At 41.1% G+C, this 27937-nt stretch overlaps 1 protein-coding gene across 1 annotated transcript; it reads left to right on the top strand.

The window, feature by feature from the left end:
- The first annotated feature begins 31 nt into the window (after positions 1–31).
- PLBD2 (phospholipase B domain containing 2) lies at positions 32–27937 on the top strand. Its single transcript, XM_077461283.1, has 12 exons — positions 32–346; positions 3712–3805; positions 9165–9323; positions 12784–12884; positions 13423–13637; positions 14021–14115; positions 16296–16456; positions 20678–20773; positions 22826–22897; positions 23762–23914; positions 24104–24266; positions 24362–27937. Exons 1-12 carry the CDS (start codon positions 162–164, stop codon positions 24527–24529), a joined length of 1662 nt encoding a protein of 553 aa, XP_077317409.1. The 5' UTR covers positions 32–161; the 3' UTR covers positions 24530–27937.

Here is a 27937-nt window from a genome sequence, read left to right as displayed (position 1 = left end):
CAGCTCCGTGACACAATGCGGCCGTACCTGGTGGTTATATCAGGCAGCGTGCGTTTGTTTTGATTATAAAGACTACCGCCAGAATAAAAGGTTAATACAAGTCTCCGCCCTCACAGGTGTCAGCTGACTTCCCACTGCACGTGATCTCCGCCTGCAGTCACATGACGAGAGAGATGGCTGCCTGCTGGGTGCTGTTGTTGGTGTTGGTTCCCTCGGCCGTGAGGGCACAGAGCTCGGAAGTGTCTGTCATTCTAAACCCGCTCACAGGGAACCTCAGCACCGTGCCCGGGAGGAGGGGGGACGCTGTGGCCTGGGCTGCACTAAAGGATACCATCGACGAGAACGGGTGAGAGATCCAGGCTGACCGGAGGAGGGAGGGCGGTCATATGTGATGACGGGGGAGATGGAGGTCTAATGGAGACAAGACGAGGACAGGGGGAGATGGCGATCTAGTGGAGACAAAGCGAGGACTGGGTGTGATGGAGGTCTAGCGGAGGCGAGGACTGGGGGTGATGGAGGTCTAGCGGAGGCGAGGACTGGGGGGGGGGGGGATTGATGGAGTCCTAATCAAAAAGGGGATGCCAGGAACAAATGGATGCTCGTAGCTAGTGTGATGCCAGAAGGTGAAGACCTACTATCTTCTACCAGGAGAAGGTGTCGCTTATGTAGTTTAGGTGATACCAGGAAGAGCTGGTGATCCTGTAGTTTAGCTGATATCAACAGGCAATGGAGAGCCCATAGTCTGATAGTTGGAGATTGGAGCTCCCTAGGTTTAAGTGATACCAGGAGGAGTAGACGCTCCCATAGTTTAAGTGGCACCACAAGAAGATGGAGCTCCCGCAGTTTAGGTGATACACCAAGGAGATGTGGAGCTCCCTCAGTTTGGGTGGTACCACAAATCAGGTGGAGCTCCCATATTTTAAGGGATACTAGGAGTAGGAGATGCCAAGTTTCACTGATGTCTGAGCATAGGTTTTACCCTGAGGTTTGTGTGCTTGGGTTTAGTAATACACCTACAATTTGAATAATGTTGTTCCTTTAATGAATACTAGTATTATGGTAACGATAAGTGAATATTCTAAAGCATGTGTTTATTTTCCAAGGCAAATCTATAGAAATGGAGTGCCTCACCACATCCTTCATATGAATAAAACAAGTTACTTGCTTGTTATCACTTCCCTCACCAAGGAGTCGATTCCTCATTTCAGGACAAAATGTGGAACCAAAAAGTCCATTGCTTTATGCCATGGGTATATCTGCATTCAGATATTTGGCTTATAGCCTAGATGCAGCCAGATGCAAGATCTATTACAAATTGCACACCACTGTTTTCCTTTTCCCCCTAGTCAATATAAGATATGGAAATCCTGAAGAGCACAACTGTAGACCAACTACTACTATGGTGTCCAAAAACAACATGGGGATGTTGGCACAGTGATTCAAAGGAAGCCTGTCATAACTGGAACATGGAAGATGCCATTGTTGAACTTCTCCTTTTGGGGAGCTATTTCCTTTGCTGTCATGTTCATGCTTTGGCTTCATTGCTCTCTTGAGTTACTGACCTGGAACAAGTGTAGAAATAAGGAGTAAACCGGGGCAAGGATAAATCCAAGGGGGGGAAAAAAACAAGCTTACTTACCGACCAGCCCGCAGACAACCAAATTGACCTGTCTAACAGTATGCCTTAAAAGCAGGGATTTAGTCTGCACACATTTGCAAATTCATGCATAATGCCCTGTACACGCGATCAGATCTTGTCGGAAAATTCAGTTGTGTGTGTGTGTGTGGGCTCTATCTGACTTTTTCCATTGGCATTTCCGACGCACAAAGTTTGAGAGCTGGATCTAAAATTTTGCCACAACAAAATCTGATCTTTTAAATTCAGCTTGTGTGTAGACAATTCAGACGGACAAAGTGCCACGCATGCTCAGAATAAATTAAGAAACGAAATCCGTCTGAAAAAATCTGACTTGTTTTGTCGTTGGAAAATTCGACCGTGTACGGGGCCTAAGCCACAGAGCCTCGCCATGGTATCTGTGGTCCCTAGCGATAACTTTTATAAGTGTCTCCACGGTGGCTTTTTTTTTTTTTTTTTTTTTTTTTTTTTTATCACTGTTGTAGAAAAGGAGGCCTGACATTTAAAGCATGGTTGTTTCTTGGACTGTGATTCAAAAGGACTTAGGGCTTGCTTAACTTTTCAAAAAAAATTTCAGCTACCTGCAGTCCTTGCTGCTTGGACCACATATGCTGCCCTGTCCATTGAGAGAATTATTTTGAGGCTCCTTTCTTCCTGGAACAAAGATGCTTACTGATCAGTGTGGATCCATGGCCAGTGCTGACCAGAGAGTACTCCCTATTATGCTGTGTGTGGGTTTTTTTTTTTATTTTTTTTTTTTTTTCTGGAGCGTGTAAAGCGTTGCACCCATAATCAGCAGATTATGACCGTAATGCCAGGCTCCTGCAGACTGTCAGTGTAGCTGGGGGGAAGAGCAGCCAGATGCTGAACGTGTTAGGGTCCTTTTCACATGGTAGCCATCCGCTCGACGGACTCAGCTTTGCTCAGCGGGGGTCGATCCACTGAGCAGGCGGATGAGCTGTCCGTTTTTCGCTCGCTGTGCTGAGATGGATCTGTCCTGGGAGATCCGTTAAAAACAGACCGCCTGTCCGATCCAATCTGCCAGACGGATGGAAAATAGGGCCATCATCCGTCTGGATTTGGTGACCAGGATTGGATTGCAGCATGTGTCGGTGGACATGTCGCTGCTGACATCCGCTGCTCCATAAGGCTGGATTCACACCTATGCAATTTTTAGTGCATTTTGCAGATTTTCAGCCGATTTTTAACATGGCTTCCTATGGAACATGTTCTGTAGTGCAAAAAGCACAAAAAATGCATAGGGGTGTATGGAGCGTCCGATCAAGTCCGCCTGAAAAACGCACAGGTGGCCCGACCTTATTGGAAAGCCTATGTGAAAGGGGCCTTACACCTTCCAGAGCAACTAGCATTTTTAGGAGACCAGCAATGGCAGTCCCTAAACAAGGAGCAATAGCATTTAGCAAATACTTTTTAAAAGGAATGTACGGTTTGAACACAAGTAGCATTTTGAGATGGGGATTGGAGGGGCAAGGCCCAAAGCCAGTCAACTTTGTGCAGGGCAATTTTATTTTTTTAAAGAGAAAAATTTCCCTGCACCAATTCAAATAAAAAGGAGCGCTCTTTTATGATCACCCCTACTATGGCACTATCCCCCACAGACACACTGCTCAGTAATCAACCTTTGGGTTGATGCATGTCCATCTGAATGGTCCAATTTATCTGTTGCAGGAGTATAGTATACTGCCCCCTACCCCAAGTAGAAGTATTACTAGTATAGCAATGCACTGCCCTGGAACTGATTTCAGAACATTTTCAACTATTGCATAGTAGTGCAGGCTTCTGTTGTGTCAAATGTCATTTTGACTGTTGCAACGGACCACTTGTTTATACAATAACGGGTAATGTGTGTCTGTCGACTGTTAAGTGCTTCAGATTTTTATGGCTGCCCCAGTCTTTTTTGTTGTAAAATACAAAGAAAAGTGTTTTAATGTATTTTTAGGAAGTCATACTTTTTCTTTTGCAATTTAATAGGAAGTACTGTATAAAAAGAGAAACCGTGCTGCTCCTCACTTGCTCATGTTGTACAAGTGTGATATTGATGTACTCTATTCCAGGTGGGCTGTTCTAGAGGTGCAGAGCAATGACCAATATAATGACAGCATTCAGGCATATGCTGCAGGGGTGGCTGAAGCTGCTGTTTCTCAGCGGGTAAGTGTCTTTATCTATTTGCTGATACATGCAAATTCCGGTGTTTTATCACAACCAGCCTTTTATCAGTCACTGTTGGTTTAAGCATTGAAATGTAATCCTCAGATATTGGTCATGTGCGATTACTCACTCCAGTCAACATTAACTATTCTTAATCCAAAAGCAGCCCATAGAATATGCAGTCTTCTTTCTTTCCAGCACAGGTGGAAAGAAAATTGCTCAACAGTCAGTGTTGCTGCTGGAATCCCTCCTGCAGTGCTATTGTATTCTGCAGGACACCATGATCGTTGTTTAGTGGCTATTGCGTGAACAAAATCCAACAACTAGTTGTACTGAAGTTGATTGCTCAATGACAAGCAAGCATCCCCATCCACTCCTGAACCACACCGGGCCCCATGCCCCACCCCAAAGTAACTTGTCCCATGTTGATTGGTACAAAGGCCTCTTCCCGACAAGGGGCTTTTTGGAATTTTGTTCGCACAAATAGAGCTTTATTTTGGTAGTATTTATTCACGCCTCGGTTTTTTATTTTTTTGCGATATATAAGTGAAAAATGACTGTAAATTTGGGGGAAACAAAACAATATTTTCTTTATTTTCTTATTTTAAAAGAAATCCAATAAAATCAAATTTTGCCATAAATTTAAGCCAAAATGTATTCAACAATTTCTTTTACCAAAAAAAAGTGTAAAGTGTATAATTGGTTTGTGTGATCAGACATATGTACGCAAATTATCATGTACAGATGTGTGCAGGTGATCAGACATGTGTGCAGATAATCATTGGGACATGTGTTTTTAGTGGGACATATGTGGGAGACATGTGTGTTTACACTAGGTTGGTGATCAGTGAGTAAATAGCTGTAAAAAAAAAAAACAGCTCATACTAGCTGATCACCAGCCGGTTGCAGTGATTGGCTCTCCTCTCCTCAGTGACAACTTCTGTGTGAGGAGAGCCGATTGCTTAGCAACCGGCTGCTTGTTTACATCACATAATGGCTGTGATTGGAGAGGGCCATCATGTGATCGGGAGGGCCAATCACAGAGCCCTCCTGCAGATCAGAGATGCGCCATACCCCTCCTTCTGAGGAGAGGGCTCCCACCCGGCCGTGTATGTACATTGGCCGGATGGGAAGCAGTTAAATGGCTAAGGGGCAGGGCTACTCGGCAGTGGCTTCCAGATTCTGATAAGCTACCTGCCCGCAGATCCCCACAACCACAGGCCAGGGTTGTTTCCATAGAAGGCAATAATAATGTAATTTGCTTCCAAATCGCTCTGCAGTGCTCAAAACTTGAGCAAAACTCAAGACTCTCTATAAATTTGCAGTGAATTTGCACTACTGCACCACATATATGAATAGAAAGCTGGTTTGGTACACATGTCATGCAAATCGAATGTGGTTCAAAACTCATCCAATTGTCAAAGCACCCCCCCCCCCCCCCACCATGTTGAGCGCTTGTGGCCTGGTATGGCTTGCTCATCCCCCTCTGTCTCCTGGCCTGCATGCTCAAATAAGGGTCTAGTATGGATTTGGGAGGGGAACCCCATGCTAGTTTTGGGGTGGGGTTCACCTTAAAGTCCAGACCTGCTCTTTAACCACTTGACATCATATGACGGCCTCCCCTGTGCACGCTCCCTGCGCGCGACGTGATCAGAGTCCCTGAGACTCGGGCGATCACAGATCCGCGTAAGGGGCCGGTCTCGGCCCCTTACCATGTGATCAGCTGATCACTGACAGCGTAGGAGAAGAAAAAGCTGATCACCGGCTCATCTTAAAGGGACATCAGCCCCAAAAGAATAGGTGATTATGCCACCTATTGATGTCCACGAGTGCTGCCAATCAGTGCCGCCTCATCAGCATACATTAATGACGGACAAAAAATTACCTGTTTTTTCAATTTTATAACAAAATAAAAAAAAAGTGTTGTGCTTTATTTTTATTTTTTTGTTTTTGTTTTTTATTTGGTCTTTTTATATTTTTGGGGGAAAAAATACCACCAAAATAAAGCTATGGGGGGGGGGGGGTTGATGTCATTAGGGTACAGTGTTGTATTAAATTGTCATTTTAATCTGCACAACAACAAATTGCCCCCCAAAAAAAAATTAAAAACACAAATTGCAGCAAAATCACATGCACAAAAAGCACTGCAGAAACAGATCAAAAGCAAACTGCATAGGTGAGTACTGAGCCTTATGCTGGCCATAAGGATCGATTTTTATTTTTTTCAGACGAGAATATTCATACGGAAAATCTTTGTACATTTGCTGAATGAGAGAATGTTTGTTTGAAATTTTCACAACATTCTGTTTTTAAAATGAATGTAATTTCTCAACGAAAACCATACACTGTCTGAAAATTCCCTTGACCAAGAAGATTTCTGTTTCAAAACGAACATTGATGTGACCCCACTTGCAATAAAAAAAAATAAAAAAAAAAAAAAAAAGCCCACACCTCAATCCGATAGAAAACCTGTAGTCAGACTTGGATTGCTGTTCACAAACCAATCCAACTGGAAGGGGCTGGAGCAGTTTTGCAAAGAGGAATGGGCAAAAAGCCCAGTGGTAAGATGTGGCAAGCTCATAGAGACTTATCCAAAGTTACTTGGAGCTGTAATAGCAGTAAAAGGTGGCTCTACAAAGTATTGCCTTTAGGGGGGTGAATAGTTATGCACATTTCTGTTATTTTGTCCTATTTGTTTGCTTCACAATAACAAATTAAAATTAAAAAAAATCTTCAAAGTTGTGGGCATGTTCTGTAAATGAAATGATGCAAATCCTCAAACAATCCTTGTTAATTCCAGGTTGTGAGGCAACAAAACATGAAAAATGCCAAGGGGGTGAATACTTTTGCAAGCCACTGTATTCGGACCATTAAAGTCCCATTAAGGGGGAACTTTTCCACTTGTTCCATGTAGAGGTCGACCGATATGGGTTTTTCTCTGGCCGATGCCGATATTTAGAAATCATGGCGACCGATGGCCGACATATGATGCTGATTTATTTATTTATTTATTTTTCCCCATATGTTAGGCCAATTTTGTTTTTTTATCATCCCCCTTCATCTCATAAAACCTAACAGACACTTTTCCCACTGGGTGTTTTTTTTATTTTTATTTTTATTTATTTTATTTTTTTTGGCGCTTTTGTGCTAAAAATAGCGCTTGCAGTCTGTGTGAAAGCCCGAGTGCTTTCACACTGAGGCGATGCGCTGGCAGGATGTTTAAAAAAAAAAAAAGTCCTGCATGCAGCACGTTTTTAGAGTGGTGTATACCGCTCCTCCACCACTCCTGCCCATTGATATTAATGGGCACCACTGCTGAAGCCCATGCAATGCAATTTGTCAGCGGTGCTTCACGGGCACATTTAACCTCTTCCTCGGCCTCTAGCTGGATTATATGCGCCCCACTAGCAGCCGAATAGTACCGCTAAAATGGTAAAGCGCTGCTAAAACTAGTAGCATTTTACCATCAACGCCTGCCCGCTCCAGCGTGAAAGCAGCCTATAAAATAAAAACAGGTAGTCCAAAACTTTTGGATGAAAAAAAAATGGGCTAATTACTGTTTTGGGTGTTTTCATTTTTTTGGGGGAAAAAAAGATTTAGTCTTTAACCACTTCCCGACCAGCGCACGACGATGTACGTCGACAGAATTGCACGGGCAGGCATATTGGCGTACAGGTACGTCCAATATTCAATGCTGCCCTGCCATTGGGAGTGCGCCGCCGGCGGCGCGCTCCCGCACTGGTCGGGACCCCCGTGAGTCCGGTCGCGGGACCCGTGGACTGGATCGCCGCGGGCATCCCCTCGATCGTCTCACGGAGCGGCCGAATGGAGGAAATGCCATGTAAACAGCATTTTTCCATTTTGCCTAGCAACTAGTGATGCTGATCTCTGCTTCATGTGATTGGAGCAGAGATCAGTGTTCACTAAATGAAAGCCCAACCCCCCCCCCACAGTTAGTAACACACACCTAGGAACACTTAACCCCTACACTGCCACCCACTGGTTAACCCCTTCACTGCCAGTGTCATTTACACGGGAATCACTGCATTTATATAGCAGTGATTACTGTATAAATGACAATGGTCCCAAAAATGTCCGATGGGTCCCCCACAATGTCGCAGTCACAATAAAAATCGCTGATCGCCGCCATTACTAGTAAAAAAAAAAATAATAATAAAAAATTATTAATAAAAATGCTATAAAACTATCCCTATTTTGTAAACGCTATAACTTTTGCGCAAACCAATCAATAATCGCTTATTGCGTTTTTTTTTTTTTTTTTTTTTTACCAAAAATACGTAGAAAGAATACGTATCGGCCTAAACTGAGGGAAAAATTTTTTTTTTATATATTTTTGGGGGATATTTATTATAACAAAGTAAAAAATAATGTGTTTTTTTTTCAAAATTGTCGCTCTATTTTTGTTTATAGCGCAAAAAATAAAAACCGCAGGGGTGATCAAATACCACCAAAAAGCTCTATTTGTGGGAAAAAAAGGACGTCAATTTTGTTTGGGAGCCACGTCGCACGACCGCACAATTGTCAGTTAAAGCGACGCAGTGCCGAATCGCAAAAAGTGGTTTGGTCTTTGACCAGCAAAATGGTCCGGTCTGCAAGTGGTTAAATGGTTAAACTGAGAACTTCTACACACAGAGCTGAGTTCATTCATTCAAGTGTAAACATTGTATAGTTTTGCTCTTTTCTTGACATACTGCCCAGAGAGGAGGAAAGTGCTTCTATGAAGACTCAGGCAACTTGCACTGACTTCTATTACAGAAGTCGTTTCCAAGTCGCACTGTAGTTCTAAATCTGCCTTTTTATCAGCTCAATCGGCCGATGCCGATTAATTAAAAAAAACGGCAAATATCGGCCAGCCGATATATCGATCGACCTCTGGTTCCATGTAATTGGGATGTGGGCCCACCCTCTTGTTCAACCATATCTCAACATTTCTTTATGTAAAAATGGGGAAATTAACATTCTTTGTGGAGATTTGCTACTCCCCCCCCCCCCCCCCTTTCTTTTTTGTGTGTGTTTGAATGGCCAACCTGATTGGGGGGGGCGGGTTCAAGGTCCTGTGTGCAGCCTGTACAGCATACACTGGATCACAGGGATAAATTTAATGATCATAAGATTTTATACAATGTGTATTTTGTGGGTTAACATAAATTATATTGTGTTGGTTTTTATGTTTCACCACATTGCAAGTAAAACTCACATGACTGGTATTCAGTGGATGTAGGGGGTTGGTTGGCCCTTTTTGATAACCTGGTTCATAGTGAACAAAATAGGCAGTGGGGGAAATGGATACCTTCTAATAGAAGCAGCACTCTTACAACTTGCTTGCATTCCTCTGCAGCTTATCTACATGCACTGGATGAACACAATGTTTGGTTACTGTGGTCCTTATAAATACCAAACCCCATACTGTGAACGCCTGCGGGACTATCTATCAGCCAATCTGGCTTGGATGCAGGAACAAATGGAGTTGCATCAAGACCAGGATTACTGGCATCAAGTAAGTTGTGTGGTGTGTGGGGTTTTCTTTTTTTGTTTACATTAAATAAGGAATCTTTGCAGCATTTTCAGGTCGTTATTTTTATTTATTTTAATGGTAGAAGAAACATTATGGGGTTGATTTACTAAAGGAAAATAGACTCTGCAAGTGAAGTTGCTCAATAGCTTAGTAGTAAACGGGGTAAAGCTTCTCTGTGCAAAGAATGTCCAATCGCATGCAAGGGGAAAAAAAGAAAACGCTTTTTATTTGCACACAATTAGATTTAGACGTCGGCTATGTTTTCCTCATTTACCTAAATGACACAAGTGTATAGGTAACTTCAGCACTAAAAGCAACAAACAAGAATGGAGTCCATAAAGTTCATCTTGGGCACATCAATGGTTAAATCCTGAAGAAAAGAGAAATGCAGGGGGCATCACCATCTGTAGATTTTATTAAAGTGTTAGATTAGACCCTAAGGGGTTAATCCTCTGCACTCACTGTGTAAAAAGGCTGTTTGATCTTGTCTTCTCTGATCCTCCCCTTTTACTGTCCCCAGTCCATCTGCTGATAGCACAGAGCCCTAGGAGGTACTATGCACATGCTGTGTGGGATGGTGCATGTGATAAGCACAGGGCCAAACGGCACTGTCCAGGCAGAGAATTGGGGTCGTGCAGCCTCATAGGACAGTCAGGAGAATGAAAACTCCAAGTCTTAATCGGTGCTTGGCTAGACATTGATAGAAATTACAAGACTGTTTTATACTAAAATGGGAGACCAAATATAGTGAATGCAGGGTCCTGGGTTTAGTAACACTTTAAAACAATGGGTATAAAATTGGCATTTGCACTCATGTAGCTCACATCATCCTAACAAGGCTTAAAGGGTAACTCCCACTTTCGTGGGGGAAAAAAATAGCAAAGAAAAACTATAGCACATAATTGTGACACTAATCATATTATAATTGAATGTTCTTAAAAATGCATCTTTGCTTTTCAATCTGCAGCTGCTGTCATTTTCTGAGATTGCATTGTAATATAGCTTTATACAAGGAAAAGAGCGCACAGCTGCCCCAGTGTAATTCCATTTTAATGATGCAATTGCAAAATCAAACAATAGAGGATTGCACTCACAAACATGGGACTTGGATCGCATGTATAGCAGGATGTGTGTCTCCCTCCCTGGCCTGTATACCTGGGTTGGCTCCTAAGAACGAGTGGTGATGGTATGAGAAGTCACTGCGGATTTTGTTTCCTCATCTCGTCGGGCTGTGTCTGCTGTAGGGCACGCACACAGTCCAGCCGGCGCTACGTGACGTCACTCGCGGCCGGAGAGGAAGGGCAAGGTGAGTGAACCTGGGGGTCGGGACCCCCTCAGGGGTCGAATGATGATTTGCCAGGGGGTCATCGAATCCTGGGCTTTACCTGAAGCCTGCCCCACTCTTTGTGGCTACCCATCTGGGCTGTTCCTGGAGCCCACGGCCACCCACTCAGCCTCTTCGCAGCTGCCCATTCAGTTCACGGCATGGCTGGGGGCGGGGGGGGGGAGGGGAAGAGACTAGAGGTCAGCTGACTGGTGATGAATGTGACATGGAAGGGGCTTGGAGGAGACCCTATGTCCTGATTTCTAACGCTATAGCGCCTGCAAAACGCCCTGGTGTGAAAGGGGTCCAAAAAAAATAATTTACCATTTTTATTTTTTTTATTGAAGGCTGCTGTAGGTTAGAATGATGATTTTTTTTTTTTTAATAGATTAAGGATGAATTTCAGTAATCGTATCAGGCCCTCCCCTCTTTGAATGTGTTGTGAACTCTGTGCTCCTGCTCTGTCGAACGGTATTGGCAGTCCTGGGGGAGGGGCTGGAGGGTTCATGTAAAGACAGGCTAGAGGTGGTAACGGTGTGACCTGAAGCAGGCCACACCTCCAAAACATGCAGTCTTGGTGACTTTTTTTTTTTTTTTTTTTTTTTTTTGGTTCGCTAAAGAGGAGACATCTCACTCACCTTGTCCTTCCTCTCCGGCTGCGAGTGACATCACATAGCGCCGGCTGGACTGTGTGCGTCCCCTACAGCAGACACTGCCCGACGAGACGAAACAGTCCACAGTGACTAGATACCATCACCACTCGTTCTTGGCAGCCAACCCAGTTATACAGGCCAGGAAGGGAGATGTACATGCGATCTAAGTCCCATGTTTGTGAGTGCAATCCTCTATTGTGTTTTTTTTTTTTTTTTTGTATCATTAAAATTGGAATTACACTAGGGCAGCCGTGTGCTCTTTCCTTGTATATTTCAGATTAAGTCCACCGCCTAGTGGATCTTTGAGAGCGCTGCAGCACCTAGAGCAAGATAACTTTTTGTATATAGACTGTGAACATTTTGAGTTTGGTTGTGGGGTCAGCGCTGTGTTTTTTTTTTTTTTTGCAATATGGCTACATGGAGTTCTGTACACAGACTGTGTACTGACCACTCCCCAGAAACATAAATTCCTGCTTGTGTGATTTGGCTCACTGATTTTTCCCAGAAGTCAGCCTAAGTCAGATTTCAGGCATCCCTTGCTACAAAAAATGTCATTTTTGGTGAGATACTTCCAATAGGAATGCAGGCCCAGCAGATTTCCTCACTCGCTGCACACCTGACAGATATTTATGAAACCCCTCCCATTAGACTCGCTCAGTACAGAGGCACAGACACACCCATGGATTACTTCAGGATAACAAAAGGTAGGAATATGCAATTGTTATAATCCTTGCAATGTACATAGATCACCCAGAGGAGATTTTTTATTTTTTCTCAACAAAAGTGGAGTTGCACTTTAAATGGATTATTGCTGGATGGACCCAGGAAGGTTGGCAGAGCTTGTCAGGGAACAAGCCAATCATTGCAGAGTGATGCCAGAAAGCTGCTGTGGATATTGCAAAGTGCTAGACAAAGAGGCCGGGCAGCCTGGAAATGTGTAGCCATGCTTGCCTGCGTGTGACATCAATCTCCACTGGGTCCCACACTGTCTGAGGATTCTGACATTTCCCCACACTTTGGTCTGGGACCTTCACTGCCACTAGCAGCTGTAGCTACTACAGAGAGGGATATTGTGCTTGGCTGAAGCCCTGTCATCAGCGTGCTTTTTTACTATACAAATACGAGTTGCCATTTGACTTTCATGTCCAATCTATGTTAATACTACACTCGGTGCGCCCTTTGCTTCTTTCATTTACTAAGCTCTGGGGCAGCTGCACTCCCAAAGTGCACCATCAATTTGCCTTTAGTCTTCCCTTCTTCAGTTCCAAAAATACCGCAGTTTTTGGCAAAGAAAAAAATTCCACGGTGGTGACTTTGTGTGTGCATGCGAGTCTGAAAATTGGTTTCCGCTCATTAGAAGCTTTTCACAAAGAAATTTTTTGCATTTGTGAAAGGTTCCTACTAAAGAGTGGAATCTATAGACTTGTTAAACAACTGGATTTTATAAGACCTGTTTTCTTTGCAGATTCGACTTGCATTGCTTCAGCTGAAAGGCCTAGAAGACAGCTACAATGAAGTCATTTCCTTTCCTGGGAAGAAATTCACACTGAACCCCTTTGGGTTCTTGTAAGTGTTTTGTGTTTTTTGCTTAAAAAAAAAAACTGTTCTAATTATGAATTGCAATCACTTAAAAATATTGTGTGTATGTATAATATATTACATGTTGGCTTTATTCGGATTCCAGGTAAACCGCTGCACTAGGGAAGTATTTTCTAGTTTGGTTTGATAGCAATTCAGACACTTGTTGCAAGGTCCACTTTTTTGAAGAGGGCCCATAGATGAGTGTTTTTTCAATCAGAAGGTTGGAACAAGAATAAAGGAGTAGTAGTAGCTGACTGAGGGTCTTCCTCTGCTCAATCTGCTCTCTCCTCGTGCCGGCATGCTGCCTTTTTATTAATTTATTTTTACCAACAATTGCATAGCATTCCCCATTTGGTAACTCCCCCCTGTTCCAATCTGAAATCTATTTTACATGGAAATAACAAGCTTCTATTTTGTCAGAGATTGTGTGTGTGTGTGTGTGTGTGTGTGTGTGTGTGTGTGTGTGTGTGTGTGTGTGTGTGTGTTATTATTTTTTTTTTTTTTTTTTTTTTTTTTTTAACAGGCTTTTCCAACTTGGTGGAGACCTAGAGGATCTAGAAGCTGCCCTGAATAAGTCTGATGCTAAAAGAACGCTGGGCTCAGGGTCTTGCTCAGCACTCATTAAACTTCTACCTGGCAATAAGGAGCTTCTGGTGTCTCATGTCACCTGGAATACCTACCAGTCCATGTTGCGGATAATCAAGAAATATACCCTTCCCTTTCGTAGATCCCCAAATGGTGAGGGTTGATTTGATGCTTGTGACTCCTCCTTCTCCTCCTCCTTCTCCTCCTTCTCCTCCTCCTCCTCCTTCTCCTCCTTCTTCTCCTCCTTCTCCTCCTTCTCCTCCTTCTCCTCCTTCTCCTCCTTCTCCTCCTTCTCCTCCTTCTCCTCCTTCTCCTCCTTCTCCTCCTTCTCCTCCTTCTCCTCCTTCTCCTCCTTCTCCTCCTTCTCCTCCTTCTCCTCCTTCTCCTCCTTCTTCTCCTCTTCCTCCTTCTTCTTCTTCTTCTTCTTCTTCTTCTTCTTCTTCTTCTCCTCCGTTTTTGGCAGCCATGTATATGGCATGTTGTAGATTTAACTGGATTTACAAGGGTTTTTTTTTTAACCATTTATTTTGTGTTAGGGGGCACTGTGGTACCGGGATCAGTGCAGACATTCTCATCTTACCCAGGCACCATCTTCTCTGGCGATGATTTCTACATTTTGAGCAGTGGCCTGGTGAGTATTCAAGATCCAGATATATACTATTATAGTCAAGAGATTTGTCTGCAAGTATGTGGAAGGCAAGCAAGTCCTGTATTGGACCTGACCCAGATTTCAGCCCTCCTTGCTGGTTATAGGGACCATTAAAATCCTATCCCCTCCTGAAAATGCTAATTTCTTGGGTGTCATCCTTGCAGCAGGCACTTGATTGAAGTTTGGCTATAGCTAGTTAAATCGGGCCTCCTGCTCAATATCTCAGAATACATTGAAACCAATGGCTCATCGTGATGAACTTGCATGCTCAAGACATAAGTCAGACATGGAAGCCTGTATATTTTTCATGAGAATTCCAGTTTAAACTAGATTAAAAAATGTCCCCTCCCCACTCAACACCTATGCTGACTATTTTCAACTAGCTCTGGTCCAGTGGCCCCCTTAGTCAGTGACCGCTGCATGGGAGAGGAGAGAGTGCTAGACAATGGCTGGGAAATCCAGAAGTGGTGACATCACCCATAGGCTCCCTTTATTTTATTTTTTTAAATATACGGTGTGAACAGCATAGATGTTCAGAAGTGAACATGAGACTAATTAGGTTTAGGCTGGAATTCTGCTTTAATATGTATTGCTAATGTTTCTATTTCTGCATCAGAAAATTAGCTTTTTTTTTTTCCACAATATCCCCTTGGCTTGATAAATTAATGCAAGAATTGTGTGTCGTTCTCTCTACGCACAGAACCCACTAAGCCCTAAAATATAAATTTTGGGCCTCTTACGCACAGTACTGATATTTGAGCATCTGCTGTTTTTAACGTAATTTCAGGCATTTGTTGTGCACACAAATGAATGCAAAATACATTCCTAGGGAAAACCCATTAGTATTTATGCTCATATGTATGTATATGTGCACACCACAGCGCAAAATGCTGACTGGGAACACAGATTTGGGCTGCATTTTAGGGTTGAAAAAAGTTATTTGAAACTACATTGAAAGTATAAGAATGGCCTAAAATTGTGGGGCAATGAGTCTGCTCAATGGCTATCGACCACCCACAGCTAGACTTGTGTCTATCAACTATATCATATAAACTTAAGTGACCGTTGGTAGACATAATTCGGAAACACTGAGGGAATTTAGTTCCATAGTTCGAAGGAGAGAGAGATAAGAAGAAAAATAAAGACTGAGAAAAAAAAAAGTGGGGGGGGGGGGGGGGGGGTTTAGAGAGGAGTTCTGCTTAAAGATGGTAAGGGAACATGAAAACACAATTTCTCAAATTCCCAAAGGCAGGAGTGGGGTTTGGGCTTCATTGTGTAGGTCACTAACAAATTCTACTGAGCTTTTTTCAAGCTGGAGTGTGCAAGAGGCCTTATTCCCACATGGCAAAAATAAAGTATGTTGGCAAAAGTTTAGAAATCATGGAGATGGTATTTGTATTCAAAATAGTTTTTTCATGCATGTGTTTTGAGCACTTGCAGTGCCATAATCTACCCCCTCAAAAAGAATTATGGGAAATCGTGTTCAAAAATAACATTTTATTACAATATAATCATTAAAATCCATTCAGGGAAATTAAATATCCCCATAGGCATACATAAAAACAATGCGATAACCATTCGGCTTTCCTAATTGATCAGCCTCCCATATATTGTGTTTTGCATAAAGTAACAACAATATAACAAATATCCTATATAGATCACATAGGGAGGATGATGGTTGACCCAACAAGGTTTTTACAGTTGTTGTAGCTTTGTCAGGGCTTCAGGAAATTGTTGAGCAAGTTTAAAAAGATATTTTCACAGTGGGAAGTCTTAACTGAGCTGAAAGAGATCCCAGCAGGGCCTGATATGGAATGAAGTGTGGCTGTAGATGTAAAAATGGATAAGAGGGCCCACGCTTTAAACCGTGAGGCCACAAAGCTTCTAGGGCCAGGTTGTAGCAAGCCAGAGATGTCCATCCACTATGACTAGATATGGGGTATACTGGATGTTAACCGTTTACATCCAGTAGATGTTCTACAGACAGTGTCCCTGTCGTTACCTGGTGCCTGCAAAAGGAGCTTTTTTTCGTTCTTGTGCTGCTTCTCAGGCCCCCCTCCCCAGTGTGAAACATGTTCTACATGAACTCTAAAAAGCTAATGCCAAGTAATATTCAGGTACTTGGGGATTAAAAATGTTTAAATCACACTTTATTTTTGCAGGTGAGCCTGGAGACCACCATTGGCAATAGTAATCCAGATCTGTGGAAGTATATCACTCCGAAAAATTCTGTTCTGGAATGGTTACGAAATATTATTGCGAACAGGCTGGCAACAGGAGGGCAGGAGTGGGCTGATATTTTCAGCAAGTTTAATAGTGGAACGTAAGTAGACCAGTACAGTTGAAGTGTACCGATTTTAACAAAGTTGTAAAATTATCACTTTTTGACTCCTTAGTTATTTATGCTCTTGCCGCCGAGCGTACGCAGATGTGTGTACTCGGCTTCCGGGGGTTATACCAGGATGATTCCCACACCTGCAGGCATCATCCTGGTACCGTTTTTCAGAGCGGCGATTGGCTTTCCAGCCATAACCGATGCGGCTAAAAGCCGCTCAGCTGTTATGCCGGCGGAGCGGGAGGGGATGTCGTCGCCCCCCCACCCGCCACTCTTACTGGGGCACCCGTTCAATCGGGAGCACCGATGCACGATCTGCCACTTCTGGCGGCTAGGGAGGGACTGGAATGAAGCCGTAAGCAGCTTCATTCCCGTCTACTAATTGTAAACACGGACGTGACGTCATGACGGCACTTCTGGTTTACTCGGCCGCCAATTGCGCCGGATTTAAAAATATACAGTGTATTCAGAATCACTGAAAACGGCGATCTGAATACTTTGAAGTGTAAAGGAGGGATTGGAGGTCTTTTAGACCCCCCGATTCCCTCCATAAAGAGTACCTGTCACCACCTATTACTGTGAAAGTGATCAATTTTTTTTTATTTTATTTTTTTTATTTAAAATAAGAGAAAAAAAATAAAATTTTAAAGAGCAATAATTCTAGCACTAGACCTCCTCTGTAACTCTAACCTGGTAACTGGGAAAAAAATTTAAAGCGTCGCCTATGCAGATTTTTAGGTACCGTAGTTTGTCGTCATTCCACGACTGCGTGCAATTATAAAGCGTGACACGTTTGGTATCTATTTACTCGGCGTAACATCATCTTTTACATTATGCAAAAAAATTGGGCTAATTTTACTGTTTCGTTTTTTTTTTTAATTCATGAAAGTGTCCCTTTTCCCAAAAAGTTGCCTTTAAAACACAGTTGCGCAAATACCATGTGACATAAAATATTGCAACAATCGCTGTTTTTATTCTCTAGAGTCTCTGCAAAAAATAAATAAATATATATACCTGTGTGTGTGTGTGTGTATATATGTGTGTATATATGTGTATGTATATATATATATATATATATATATATATATATATATATATATATATATATATATAATATTATCTAATTTCATATATATAATGTATGTGTGTTTGGTGGTTCCAAGTAATTTTCTAGCAAAAAGTATGGATTTTAACTTGTAAACACCAAATGTCAAAAATAGGCTTAGTCATGAAAGGGTTATAGTATGTGACCTTTTGAAACTTTTCTAGTTTGCCTGCATTCATTGCACATTGGAGGTTTAAATTGACAATCTAGAGTGTCACAGCAGATCCAGTACTGCCAAGGCTTTTGCCTGCCCAAAACTTTGCATCAGCTAAATCGTCCATTTGGTGTAGCCGAGTCAACTAAACGAGAGCCGCTAACATCTTCCTTTAAAAAAAAAAAAAAGTTTAAAGTTAATTTTGCTTTGCTGCTTTTTTCTTATGCTGAAATTGTTCATTTGCAGAATGAAAAACAAACAAAAAACACAGTTCTTCAGGGTTCTATGGGATCAAGGATTGGTTGTTTAAACCTAATCCATTGCTATTTACATATTTCTAGGCTAGCGGCAGGTTCTCCTTCAGTTGCCGATCGGCCTTTAGTAAATATACGTCATTTGTTGGACATTAAATACTGGTGGTATGGCTAGCATAACTCCTGGTGTTGTGGGGGTGTGTGGTTTGTTTGTTTTTAAAGGTAAATGAGAGATTTGGGGTCTTTTTGAACCCAGATCTCTGAATAAAGAGGACATGTCGTCCTTATTTCTATTACAATGGCTGTTTACATTCCTCGCAATAGGATTAAAAGCGATAAATGGACAGTGTGAAAATGTAAAAAAATAAAAATAAATTTAAAGCGCCCCATCCCCCTGTGCTTATGTGCAGAAGTAAACTCATACGTAAGTCATGCAAGCATATGTAAACGGTGCTCACGACACCTCACAGATGACAGATGTGAGGTGTCGCCAAGAACGTCTGAGCCAGAGCAATAATACTAGTGCAAGACCTCTACTGTAACTTTAAATGGGTAACCTGTAAAAATGTTTAAAGTGTTGGCTATGGAGATTTTTAAGTATTGTCTATCTAGTTACTCAGTGTAACATCATATTTTCTAAACAAATTTGTGTGTGTGTGTGTTTTTAGGGGGGGGTGTTTGGTTTTTGTATATTATTTATTTATTTTTTTATTTTTTTTTGTTTTGAGTTTTTACAATATTGCAACAATTCCCATTTTATTTTTTTGAATGTCTTTTAAAAAATCTGTCCTATCTATCGTATTGTGTTTTAGGGTTCTAAGTAATTTTCTAGCAAAAAAAACACTGATTTGAACTTTTTAAACAAAGTTCTGTAAAAGGCCTAGTCAGCAATTGGTTAAATGATCTCTTTCCTGCTTTTGCTTTTTGTGCATTCTGCTTTGATCTTTACCACACTACTTTTTGGCTAATGAGTTTCTGGGTAAAGGGATAACCTGTCTTCTAAAAGTTGCAAAGCAAGACCATTTTCTGCTAATGAGTGTTCTGTGGTTTAAGGTCATGTGTGGCCTTAAGCCGGGGTTCCCAATGCCTGTGACAAAGTCGGACCCCAACAAGACTTCGGCACGACTTGCATGCGATTTCTTTAACAGATGTCAATGGAAGTCGCACCAATTTAGAACAGTTCCATTGCACAGAATGGGGTCTGACTTCTGATGCGACAAGTGCTCCAAAGTCGGAGCACAGTATTTGCGCAGCAATTTTTCGAACGCTTTTTTTTTTTTTTTAAATCTTTTTTTGAAAAAAGTTTTGTGCTTCAAAAAAAAACAAAAACACCAAAAAACTGTAAAGTTAGCCCAATTTTTGCAGAATGTGAACGATGAAGTTATGCTGAGTAAATAGATACCTAACATGTCACTCTTCAAAATTGCACGTGCTCATGGAATGGCGCCAAACGTCGCTACTTAAAAATACCCATAGACAACGCTTTCAATTTTTTTTTTTTTTTACTGGTTACAAGTTTTGGGTTAGAGGAGTTCTAGGGCTAGAATTATTGCTCTCGCTCTAACGTTTGCAGTGATACCTCACGTGTGGTTTGAACACCGTTTTCATATGTAGGTGGGACTTGCGTATGCGATCGCTTCTGCATGCGAGCAGATGGGGACAGGGGTGCTTTTAAAAAAAAAAAAATATATATATATATATATATATATATATATATATATATATATATATATATATATATATATATATATATATATATATATATATATATATATATATATATATATATATATATATATATATATATATATATATATATATATATATATATATATATTTTATTTATTGTTCATTTTAGTTTAGTTTGAATTTTTTTTATTATTCCTATTACAAGGAATGTAAACATCCCTTGTAATAGGAATATGGCATGACAGGTCCTCTTTACAGTGAGATATGGACCCCACACGTCAATAAGACCCCACATCTCACCTCTAGGCTGGGAAGCCTGAAATTAAAAAACAAAACGATTCTGGCTTTGATCGTATTGGCGAGTCGGTAGAAGCACCGGAGGGCGGCTGGAGGGGGGGGATGGACGGGGACGTCTATGGCTGGGTATGGCAGGGTATTGGCGGGTACTGAGGGGTTAATTTCAGTGAGCAGTGATGTGGGCACTGCAGATGCAGCCCACAGTGCTGCTGACACCGATCTCTTCTCCCTCCGCTGTACCGATCGGTACAGAGAGGGGAGGGAGGAACCAGCGTCCTAACATGACGCCGGTTTGTTTACAAGTGATTGTGATTACAAGTTATTTGACGGAGCGATCACGTGGTAAACGGCCGCGATGAGCGACTGTTTACCGTGATGGGCCGGGTCCACATTTGCTCTCGAGTGCGCGCCCCGGGGGGGGGGGGGGGTTGGGCGCGTGAGAGCGGGAATTCTGGGAGGATGTCATAGGACGGCCTCCCAGAGTTAAGAAACCACCATGTGGCCATCATTCGGCTATGGGGCAGTTGTTAAGTTGCTGCACATTTACTATTGTTTGCATTCCAGTAGAAGTAATTTCATATATTGTACCATTTGAGTAGTTTAGGGATGGTGGGCTCTGTATCCTAATTGCTGGCAGGTTTTGTTGCAGATTTTACGTTTTCAGTGACTTTTTCTAAATCTTGCTGTCTGTCCTATAAAATATTTCTTAGGTACAACAACCAGTGGATGGTGGTTGATTACAACAAATTCAAACCAGGTGAAACAGATGTGCCTAGTGGACTTCTAATCGTCCTAGAGCAACTCCCGTAAGTTCACGGTTGGCTTCTGCTTATTTCTAATTGATATCTCTAGCAAAGATAGATGATATGATTTATTTTATTGCATATCTAAATGATGTTAACTTGAAATATACTTGTATATTGTACATCTTATACAGCACCATCAATTTACACAGTGCTTTACACATTTTTATAAGTACCTAAAATGAATGAACATTTCACACATTGATGGTTGAATAACTTCCTTTTTAGCTTGTGTAACAGTTTTTGGTTTTTAGTTTTTAGTAACACATGTGCTACAGGCTCGGAGTACAAGCTCATTAAACACAGGATGTCCATAAACTAACCTTCCCCTGTCCCGTGTGAAAATCCTTGTGCACACCTGTTTAGCTTAAAAATACAGCTGATTGATGTGGAGCCTTTTTTTTCTTTTCTCTTATCAGACCACCAGACTTTTGCTCCTTTTTAGACCCCTTTCACACCGACGCGCTGATCGTTTTTGCGATGCTTTAGCAGCTATTTATAGCGCTCCCAAGTCACCCTAAAGATGCTGCTTGCAGGACTTTTTGTTACGTCCTGCTAGCACACCACCCCAGTTTGAAAGCACACAGTGTAATAAATGGGAGGTGGTTTTCAGAGGCTATTTCTAGCACTAAAACACAATAAAACTGCCTCGGTGTGAAAGGGGTCTTCGTGCAGAGGAACTGTTGGTGAAAATTTTGCTTTAAAGGGGGGGGGGGGGAGGGGAAGTATGAAGCATGTAAAGAAATGTTGCCTACTAACCAATAACGATATCCCATATCCCAGATGGTGTGCTCACAAAATGAAGGGGAAAACTTCCCTTTTTTTTTTTTTTTTTCATGGAGACCAATTCATCTAAGTATCCCATTGTATATATTCAAATGGGTTTTAAAGCAGACCTTCACTCAAAAAGTGGTATTTTCCTCCCCAACCTTTACTACTCAATAAGTTTAAAACACTGTGTGTTGTGTGTTTTGTGTGGGGGTTTTTTTTTTTTTTTTTTTTTTTGGGGGGGGGCGGATTTTCCTACCTGTTGCCTTTTACAACTACAGAGAATGGTGTGTTCTTAGTCCCACAGCCCCCTGGGATATCCCATCACATATCCCTGGGGGCTGCAAGGGCTGAGATGATGATGAGTTTGAAGGGCAGAGCTGCACAGGTCATTTTGGGTTGGCTGGCTTGAACCCAGTATGCCTAGGTAGGCGTTTTGGCATTAAATGCTTGGTGCCTCCATTTAAGTCACATGTTGGATGTGAACCTACCTTAGAATATTTTATGTATATAAGTCAATATTGCAACATATATTGTTTAGTACAATCTGTAATAGAGCAATTTTGTCCTTGCTGAAGCTGAGAAACGATGCATGCACACATAGGGACGCAACACCGAGACTGGCACTTCAGTGTGCCTATAGAGAGGCCGTGTATACTGTGCTGCGAATGTATGGCTCTGTGTACACTGGCATGTAGAAACTATGACAGAAGTGACATAGAGAGCCTTTCTTTGTCATAAAAAGCCTACCTGTCTGCTTTCCTTATGCGTTCTATTAGATGCAAGATGGGTTTCTAATTTTTTTTATTGTGTTCGTAACTATTCTGCTTTAAAAGCATAGTTCACCTTTCTGACCAGATCTTATAGGGTGTAACTAGGTCACATTCCTCAAATAGCACACTGCCCTCCACTCACCTGAGTTATGTTGTACTTCTCCCTAAAAATGCCTTCCACCCATGCAACCCTGTCTTCCATTCACAGGCAGATTCACTGGGATGTGTGAATGGAAAGACTACAGGTCCCATTTTCCACAACAGCAAAGGGACTATTAGATCTCAATGGGGCACAAGTGTAATGACATCATATCACTTGTAGTCCATTGTTTACTTCTCTAGCCTCCATGCGGATCTAGGGCTGAGGGGGGACAGTTTGCAAGAGCCTGTGTACTGCACCCATGATCATGGTTGCAGTACTCTGCAGTCTACAGTGCAAAATGTTTCTTTTGCAACTTTTTTTTTTATTAATTTTTTTTTTTTTTTTTTCTTCTTTATTTTTATTTATTTTCAGAGGTTTAATGACTTGGGCTGATAAATCCGATCTCCTCTATCAGAGCACATACTGGCCTAGCTACAATGTTCCGTGAGTATACATGGCATGGCTAAATTTAGCTGTATTATATATGTGTTTACAGTATGTGACACTTCTCAATGCACCATTGACATGTTTTCAGTCAAACCTTTACCTGTGGGTTCTAACTTTCCATTGCCCATTAACCTAAGGAACTCTGCGGGCACCTAAAGCTGATGTGACTGTTACCCACCTTTTTTTTTTTTTTTTTTTTTTTTTTTTTTTTTAGTACCAGTTTTGGCATTTGATCTGTATAAATACTAGTGTAAAGTGCCATCAGGAGATTTATAAATATATTTGACAGTTTCTGCCTGTGGCAGCTATGATTCCCGAACGTGTCAGCCCCCTGAGAGTTTTTCTCTTGTATCTGATGGTGCTTTTCTCAGACTGACTGATCACGTGATTTTTAGCCTTGATCGTTTTAATTTTTAGCAGGCTGACTGGAATGCATGCTTTGGTAGCGATGGAGTAACCTGTACACTGTTTGTTTTACTAAATGCCTTGCAGTGCATTTTGTTGACCTGGAGAGGGTTGTGCTTTTTCTCTGTAAAAGTTTCATGTTAAATTGATTAGCACCTCTAAATGGAAATGGATCTATAGTATGATGACAGTTGAGCTGTGGAATAGACCCCCTGAAGAGCTGATTCTGGCCAGCTCAGTAGATTGTGTAAAACAAAATAAAAGGCCTGGATTATATCCTAGCTTTACAATAATATAACTGGATACCAAGTATGGGATTTTTATTATTGTATTTTTCTTTTATTGGTTGAACAAGATGGTCGTGTGGGGTGTTTTTTTTTTTTTTTTTATTTATTTATTTTTTCCCCCAACCTATCTACGTAACTAACATGACTTGTCCTCCTCCCTTTTACACAGGTACTTCGGTGATATATTTAATGCAAGTGGCCAGCCTGATCTTGTGAAAAAATTTGGCGACTGGTTCACTTATTCTAAAACTCCCAGGGCTCAGATATTCAGGAGGAATCACACTCTCGTGGAGGATCTACCATCTATGATGAGGCTCATGAGGTAAGGAAGCCACAGTCCCAGTTTGAAATGGAACATCTTCCTTTCTGGCAATTATATTTATTTAGCTTTTTGAATTTTTATCTGGCAGAAGAATCTTTTGCAATATGCATTCTATTTCCAAAATAAAATAGTTGCCTGCTTAGTAGGTCTGTGGTGAAAATTTCACGATGGGCTATTTTCACATTTCAGATACAATAACTTCTTGAATGATCCTCTGTCAGTCTGCTCAAGTTGTGAACCAAAGCCAAATGGAGAGAATGCCATTTCTGCCCGGTCCGATCTCAATTCAGCCAATGGTACTTACCCTTTTGGAGCCATGCGCCAGAGACAGCATGGTGGCACTGATATGAAGGTTGGTAAAGGCCCACCAATGTGTTTATAATGTTATGAGGATTTCTTTAATGCAATTAATCTTTCATAAGAAAATATCCTCCGCTCTCTTCACAGGTCACCAGTTATGAGTTTGCAAAGGAGTATATGATGCTTGCAGTTAATGGCCCCACATGGGACCAGGTTCCTCCCTTCCAGTGGAGCACTTCTCCGTTCAGTAACCTCATGCATATGGGTCACCCTGACCTCTGGAAGTTTGATCCAATCCTTATTAGATGGAAATGAAGTATTTTCTCAAATGTGACAAATGACTGTTCTTCCAGCAACCATTATAGTCAAGATTGAACCGCTTGTTTTGCAGATCTGGCAACAGTCTGTGGCGCTCCAGATTTACAGAATCTGCTAAAGTTCATGCAACTCTGGTATTCCAGACCCTATTACAATTAAAAGGGAATTTTTTAATCTGATAAACGGAGCTGATTGACTAGGATAATCTGTTAAATGCTGCACTTTAAAAATTTGATATGTGTGTTTGTTGTTGTTTTTTTTTTTTTTTTTTTTTTTTCCGTGTGTCAGAATGCAGCTATGTTGTAAAAGTACACAAGCTTGCCTACATGAGATCATGGCGGTACAATGATCTGCAATAATTAACCACTTCGTTAAGGGGTAATTAACACTAGCAGAGTAATCAGTGAGTGACCTTCTAAATGCAGTTTGATGCCATGGAAGGGCCAATAAACCCAAAGGGATTGTTCTAGAAACAAAGAGCTTTATTATAATTGTTTTCGCAAAGTAATTGTTTTTTTTTTTTTTTTTTTTTTTTGTTTTTTTTCTTCCTTAACCATGGCTTATTTCTGAGCTTGGTTTTTATATATTTTTTATTTTTATTAATTTTTTTTTTCAATGCATGCTCATTACTTGCGTGTGTGTGGTTGTGTTTTTTTTTTTTTTCTCCCCTCATTAAGGGCTATGCATGGATGACCGAATACTTTAAAATACTCTTTCATTTACATTTTAGAATTATTTAAAGACTTCATACAAAGAACAATGGCAACCTGCATTAAGCTCATAGCAGACAAATTATCTTTTTAATTGGTCTGACTATGGCAAATAGAAATCTGGTTTCTAAGGGTTACTGCATGTTCCAATTGGTTTTGCACTAATAGAGCTCCCTTCCTCCCTTTCATTGTGAAAAATACAAATGATGCATCAATATAAAGTATTTTTTGGGAAAATTTTAAATGCGGTGCCAATCATATGTGTAACAAATCATCTAGGGGGGAAAAGGTCCACAAAGAAAAATGTTATATTGTGACCCTCAAAGTCTGTAAATGGAATGTACCTGTGTGTAACAAGTGTCTCAATTGTGTCAACCACCATTAGAAATTGCCACTAAATCTTCTAATGTGTGACTGCACACCACAACCAGGTGAATTTAACACTTGCCAGAAGCATAAGCTGAAAAGTGCACAGCACATCCTACTTATCTGAGAGCAGCTCTCCCCTTTCCAGCCAAACAAGATGCAGTCTGACAGCTTGAAAGAACCACTACCCCTTCTCCCGATGCAGCCATACACCAGCAAGGGCTGCACTGCAAGCCTTGCATAAGGAGCAGACAAAATGAGACCATAGTGCTGTCTTTTTATTGCAATCAATTAAAACGTCAGTAAGGACATTATAAGCGTCTGGTTAAAACTGACACAAACTCGCATGAAAAGCCACCGCTGAGCAGAGTCTAGGTTCTGATGTTGCATAATCTTTTTCACTGAATGTTTTATTATGTTACATAGTATATGATTGGCACAGTATTTTGCAATTGTATTGCTGTTAAGGCCTCATGTACACTGCTGCTGGTAAACTGACAGGGGCAGTCCAATCCAATGTTTTATGTGTACATGTACACAGGTTTGTCTTAATGTCGTTTCTAGGCAGTTGAGTTTAGAGGCCTTTTTTGGAAAGCAAAAAAAAATGAGTTCAGACGCTGAGTTTAAAGGCATTTTGAGCACCAGGCGCGGTAACTAATTTTATATATATATATATATATATATATATATATATATATATATATATATATATATATATATATATATAATGTGTTTGTTTCCAAATGCTTCTAAACGTGGTAAAACAGACGTTTTTAAATGGGGGTTACTATCTGCCAAGTTGAATCGTTCCGTAGAGGTTGTAGAAACGTCCCATGTACATTAAGACTTGGGGTTTGTTTGTACATGTATCCTTTTTGCTGGCTGCCTTTTGCCATCCATAGCACTGACTTTAATTTAGATTCTCTTTTGCATATCTTTGGGGAAGTCATGCTATTGTGCTGCCTAAGCCATACTTTGTCTCGTTGTAAATAAATAGGGTTTTTTTTTTTTTTTTTTTATACACACAATTTGACTTCTTAATGGTATGTTCAAGAGGGAGGAGCATTTATTTTAGTTTGATGCCTATGTAATTTAAAGGGTACCTACCAAGTCAGACATATTAATCCTTGCTTAAAGTGGAGATCCAGTCAGTGTGGTGTGTTTTACATTTTTGGGGGGAAAGGTTGAGGTTGGAGAACCTGTCGGATTTAATTGATGCTAATTTGGCGGCTTTTCCTCCCATCCTTTCCTGGTGGTCACTGGCACAGGAAGCGAGATGACATTTCTCAAATTAGAATGCAGACTGCAATAAAAATGTGTTTTTAATTATGAAGGGTTAGAACATTAAGTGGTTGCTGCCTGTCACCCCACCACTTTTTTTCTAGTGATAAGTGCTCAGAAAAAAAAATTGCACAATTTTCTTGAGTTACTGGACTTCATAAGACATTCACAGGCCTGAAATGTCAGCTTGCATATTTTGTCTGACAGGTACCTATTAAAGCTATTTATGTAAAAGAAAAACAAGGGGCGTGTAACAATGATGGTTGGTCCGCTTTACTGGTCCTGTGACTGTCCAGCTACCTTTTTTATAAACCTGTTAGGCAAAGTGCTTTTAGAAGCCAGTGATGCAGACATTGACCTTTTAATCCTAATTCTCATTGCAAATGTGCCTACGGCCTTTTTGGAACTGGCATATCCACAAAAGCACTTGTAGTTAATCAACAGTGCAAGTGGCCATATTGTGCTTGCTGCACTACTTTTTTTGTTAAACATTTGCTGGAAGCATAACCTGCAGTTAGACAGCAGAATCTGATATCGTGCTAGTCTCCTGTCTGCACTCTATAACCGCCTAATGGCTCCAAATGGCAATATCCCCTAATCTGTACCACATAGAAGCTTTTTTTTTTTTTTTATTCTTGCAAGATGTAGACTTTAAGCCGATTTCCTCTCCCAGATCAAAATGTTATCTAAAGAAAACTAAGTTTGTCTTTACATTTATCCTCGTGGATTGGTCAATCGTGGGCCATATCCACATTGCTAGCATGGGCTTCTAACATTATAGTTTTAGCTTAAAACCCCCTTGCTTTAGATCGGTGCCAGTACCATAAAAGATTCAGGTATTCTAATTGTCTGGTATCTGCCTTCTTGCTAAAACCTCTATGCAATAAGATTTTGAAGCTGCTACAAGTGAGCAATACTTGTGTGTCTTTACCTTGTCCCGCAATTATGTTTGCGTAAATGGAACGTTGCATTTTTGTTTTCAAGATGTGTATAGACCACTTTCTGATATGTATGTTTTAATTGTAATAAAAATTGATTTCACTTTCAA

This window comes from Lithobates pipiens, unplaced genomic scaffold, assembly GCF_037356315.1.
Source record: "Lithobates pipiens isolate NorthernLeopardFrog02 unplaced genomic scaffold, aLitPip1_a1.2 Scaffold_3, whole genome shotgun sequence".
Lineage (NCBI taxonomy): Eukaryota > Metazoa > Chordata > Amphibia > Anura > Ranidae > Lithobates > Lithobates pipiens.
Note: the sequence above shows the minus strand (reverse complement) of the source record. Positions and strands in the feature narration are given on the sequence as shown.